The sequence below is a fragment of the Corvus brachyrhynchos genome, unplaced genomic scaffold (assembly GCF_000691975.1).
Source record: "Corvus brachyrhynchos isolate BGI_N302 unplaced genomic scaffold, ASM69197v1 scaffold141, whole genome shotgun sequence".
NCBI classification, from domain to species: domain Eukaryota; kingdom Metazoa; phylum Chordata; class Aves; order Passeriformes; family Corvidae; genus Corvus; species Corvus brachyrhynchos.
Window position 1 is genome coordinate 193,167 of NW_008236186.1, and position 4,207 is coordinate 197,373.

At 53.7% G+C, this 4,207-nt stretch overlaps 2 protein-coding genes across 2 annotated transcripts in view; both read left to right on the forward strand.

Annotated features, from left to right (window-relative positions):
• Positions 1 to 4,207, forward strand: part of NT5DC4 (5'-nucleotidase domain containing 4) — a 14,786-nt gene that overhangs the window by 2,513 nt on the left and 8,066 nt on the right. The gene's annotated exons all lie outside the window — the stretch shown is intronic.
• Positions 1 to 4,207, forward strand: part of SLC20A1 (solute carrier family 20 member 1) — an 8,120-nt gene that overhangs the window by 1,384 nt on the left and 2,529 nt on the right. Inside the window, exons 4-5 of the mRNA XM_008638781.2 lie at positions 986 to 1,082; positions 2,673 to 2,792. Of these exons, the coding sequence (XP_008637003.1) occupies positions 986 to 1,082; positions 2,673 to 2,792 (217 nt within the window). The remainder of the gene's footprint in view (positions 1 to 985; positions 1,083 to 2,672; positions 2,793 to 4,207) is intronic.

The following is a 4,207-nucleotide window of genomic DNA, read 5'->3' on the forward strand; positions in this document are numbered from 1 at the left end:
CCTGGCTGCAGCAGGAACAGCCCTGTTTCCCAGTAGTGAAGTAGCCCAGAATTGATAAGACCTGAGCTGTCAGCTGGGCATTTCCAAAAGCCTGGTGTAAGGATTTTTTTCCTTGGGATAGGCTGCAGGTGAAAGTGGTGATCCACAGCCATGGCTTTCCTTAGCTGGGAGGGACAGAATTGTTCCTGGGGCTGGGGAAACCACATTCTTTCCACCTGGAACCCCAGCTATGCAGAGAAACTCCTGCATATCTGAGGTTAAATTCCTTTAGGTTTTACCTCTAATGATTCAAGAGACATTAAGATCTTATCACTGGCCAGCCCTTTAAAACAGCTCAGCGTCACCACTGCCACAGTAACCTTGTGTAATCAGCCTCCCAAAGTGGGGCTGGCCCTGTCAGCTCCATTCTGGTGCTGAACAGTCCAGTTGCTCCGTGCTGCTTGGCATTCAGGAAGGCTTGGTGTGCTTGTCCTGGTGCCAAACCCCAATTGCTGGGCAGCAGTGGGGATTAAATGCTCCTGCTGCTGGGGTGAGGGCCTTGCTGTCAGGTATGTGGTCAAATAAGCTCCTTTGTGAGTAATGGACTTTTTGTTTTGTCCAAGTCAGCTGGAAAGAGGTAAAAGCTTTGAAAGTTCCTGGGGAGTTGAAAGAAAAATGTACGTGGATGTGGCAGTTTGGGGAGCCGAGGAAAGGGTTCAGAAGCTAGGTAGAGATGAGTTGTTCCAGGCTTGGGAGTGCTGGAACCCTGGGCCTGCCTTGGCTCTCTGAGGAGCCTTGTGGGACCCAGGGTATTGTGCTACCTCCTGCCCTCCCAGCCCGGGGGGCATTTGACTGTGGGTTGTTCCCTAAAGGCTGTTGGGAGCTGCCATCTGTAGGTGACTGAGGGCACAAACCCCTTCTGGAAAGGATCTGTTGCTGAGCTGCTCCTTGGCTGCTGCACAGCCCCCCAGTCTACCTCTCTACAGCACTGATTTGTGTTTTCCAGGCAGATCCTGTTCCCAACGGCCTGCGAGCTTTGCCCGTCTTCTATGCTTGCACTGTGGGAATCAACCTCTTCTCCATCATGTACACTGGGGCGCCCTGTAAGTGCACCGAAGAATGCTTGAACGTGAATTTTGAAATTCTTTCTAAAGCCTCCATTAAATGCACGATTTACCCCTTTTTTGCTTTACAGGGCTGAGATCTCCTAGAAGGCGGCTGGCCTGTGCCAGTTACGGAAGGCGGCAGGCTGGCCTGCACTGTCTGGGCTAGGTAGTTGCCCAACCAAAGAGACCTGCTCAAACTAAACTCCTCCAGACCTTTCTCCTTAGACTTGCCAGGACTGGCCAATAACATGGCTTCCCCTTCCCTTCTCTTACCTGTGCTAAAACTCAGGTATCTGCTGGCTGCTGAAGAGACTCTTCAGGCCGCCAGTAGTGGCACTAGGAGCAAGGTTGGGGGCTGCGCCTCCTGATTCCTCTTGTCCCTAAAAACAAGCTAATTACTCCCTTTGAGAAGAGCTGGCCTGTCTGCTGCAGAGTCTGAGTTTCAGTTGGAAAAGCCAAACTAAGGTGCTGTGTGGCAGGGGACAGGTCACGAGCAGGACTAGGAGAGGGCTCAGCAGGGACAGGAGGGATTTGCCCGTGGAGCCAGAGGCTCAGTCACATCCGTTGTTTGCTGGGATGACTCGGCCTGAGCTGTTTTTTGGTGTGAGCGTGGGTTTCCTGTTGTGGAAGAGCCTCTGGAGGTGGGATGCGGGCAGGCAGTGCTGGCTCTGGCAGGGTTTGCTCTGTAAACAGTGGCTGGAAAAATTTTTGGAGGGATGTCAGCTTCCCCTTCCCTGGGCTCTCCAACATGGGAGAGAGGAGGACAGGCCTGCAGTGGTGCTGCTGGGGGCACTGGGGCTGCTCCAAAATCACTTGATCACTTGGCATGCCCAAAATGGATCTGTGTTTATCCTGAGCCCTGAATTGCTGAGTGAGCTCTAGGTTGCTTGAGCACAGGGTTTGCAGGCAGACCTGTGCCTGGGTGAGGTGTCTGGTCTGCTTTAGGAGCAGTAAATGCAGCATCTGCCTGCAGCAGCAAATGCAGGGTTTGGATAGCCACAAGCACCTGATGCCCTACCTGGGGTTGCGTGATGCCAGTCTTCTGCTCAAAGTCAGGCTGCCTGTGAGAATGCTCCTAAGTGGGTCATGTATCACCTCAGATGCCATGAAGCCTAAATTCCCATTGACTCCTGGAGCAGAAGAGCTGCCCTCCCCAGCAGCCGGAGGGGCTGGTGAGCTCCTGTGGCAGCAGCCCAAGCTTCCCTGTCCTCTCCAGAGCAGGGAAGCAGCAGTGGCGCTGCAGCGGCCAAGCTGGGAGGTGTTTTTTCCTTTGACATTGCAGCAAATGAGGAGACAGGAGCTGTGTGGAGCCAGGGGCATGCGCCACTCCCGACAGGGTTTGGCTGGGGGAAGGGGCTGTGAAGGGTCAGCTGCTGATGGGAATATGACCCATGGGGCTGCTCAGAGAGTATACCTGGGGTCTCGGCGTGGTCAGTGATGCCTTCCCAGCAGTGTTTCTCCCTGGCAGGTGGATTAGCTCAGGGCTGTTGCAGGTGATGGGAATCCCTGTGCCTGGGAAAACCAAAGTCATATATTGAGGAGGGTTTTGCCCAGAGGTTTTCAAAGATCCATTGTTTTATTTCCTAGTGCTGGGCTTTGACAAACTTCCTCTGTGGGGTATCCTCCTAATATCGGCGGGGAGTGCTGTTGTCTGTGCTCTCGTCGTCTGGTTCTTTGTATGTCCGAGAATGAAGAAGAAAATTGACCGTAAGTACCGCGTCCCTCTGCAATCCTCGGGGAAGGGCAAACTCTGGCTAACAGACTTCTCTTCCCAGTGGGAGATCCCATTAGCTCTGGGGCTGTTATTAGCAGAATCCTTATCTTCGCTCCGGGATTAACCTGCTCTGAGTCACTGGGGCACTCACCACACTGGGCTCTGCCTGCTCCCAACCAAGGCACCCAAAACCCCCCAGGAGCAGCTGTTGTGCTGCTGAGCAGTGTCTGGGGGCTGATTGATCTGCAGGGTGATCTCTCCAGGAGCTGTGGGCAGTATCAGACAGCTTGTCTCACTCTAAGAGAGGAGAGAGAAGGGCAAGAGACAATGTGCCTGTTGTAACCTTTAATCTTCTCATACCTGCTGAGCAATCCTTGGCCTGGCTGGTGCAGATCACAAGTTTAAAGCTGACAAAATCTTTTCCCTGTAGCAAAAAAACCCAAAACACTGTGTTGAAAGGCATCCAAAGGAGCAGCCCTGAGGTCTGCCTCCAGAGCCATGCCTGGAACTGCATGTGGTCCTGAATATCAATGATGTGTGCAAGCTGGGGCCTCGGGAGTTGGTGATGAGGGGATGTCCTCGTTGTGCTGGTGTAATTGGGGTGTGACTAACAGCTTTATGGCTGCTCTTGACAATCCTCCAGCTGTTCAACTTAACTCCTGCCTGTGAGGTGAGGTGGGCTCTTCTGCCTGCCAGACGTGCTCCCGGCCTGCCCACAGCATCCCTGGGAGGAGGTGGGCATGCAGGGAGAGACAGTTCTGCTGGGACTGGATGCCAGGGTCAAGGGTTGATGCCACAACCCAGCCCTTGAGGCAAACAAAGTGACAGGGAAGTGGTCATGTTTATGACAAGAAGGTGGTTTTGGTTGTTGTGTGAAGGAGCTGACCTCATGTTTTCACCTGGAGAAAACATGCTTTTCCTGGTAGAGGTGGAGGAACAGCCTCAGCTTCCCGGGCTGGGTGCTGCTGGCTTGGCTCCTCAGGGTGGACAGGAAACCAGGCTGCCTTTGGGAGGTGGAGGCCAGCTCCTCTTTGGGTTTGCCATTCACCAGTGGAAGCTGGAGAGGAGCCCAGGCTGGAGCTGCTGGGCTGGAAGAGGAGCTGGGCTCTTCTGGGTGCCTTTTTGTCAGCTGAAGGGGTCATAGCCACTCCAGAAGTGAGTCCAGAGCATCCCACTGCCCGCAGGGATGGGACAAACATGGCCCAAAGAGGAACCTCTGCACTAGACATTACTGACATAAAAGCCCCATAATGGTGTTCACCACACCCCGTGTGGGTGGGGGTGTCTAAAAATAGGGGATGAGCTGGCTTAGATGGTTTGGCTGTTGTGACTGGGACAAGGTGTGACTGCCCAGCAGTTTCCAAAATTCAGAATGGGAGTGAGCTGGGAATTTTATTTGGCCGCCATA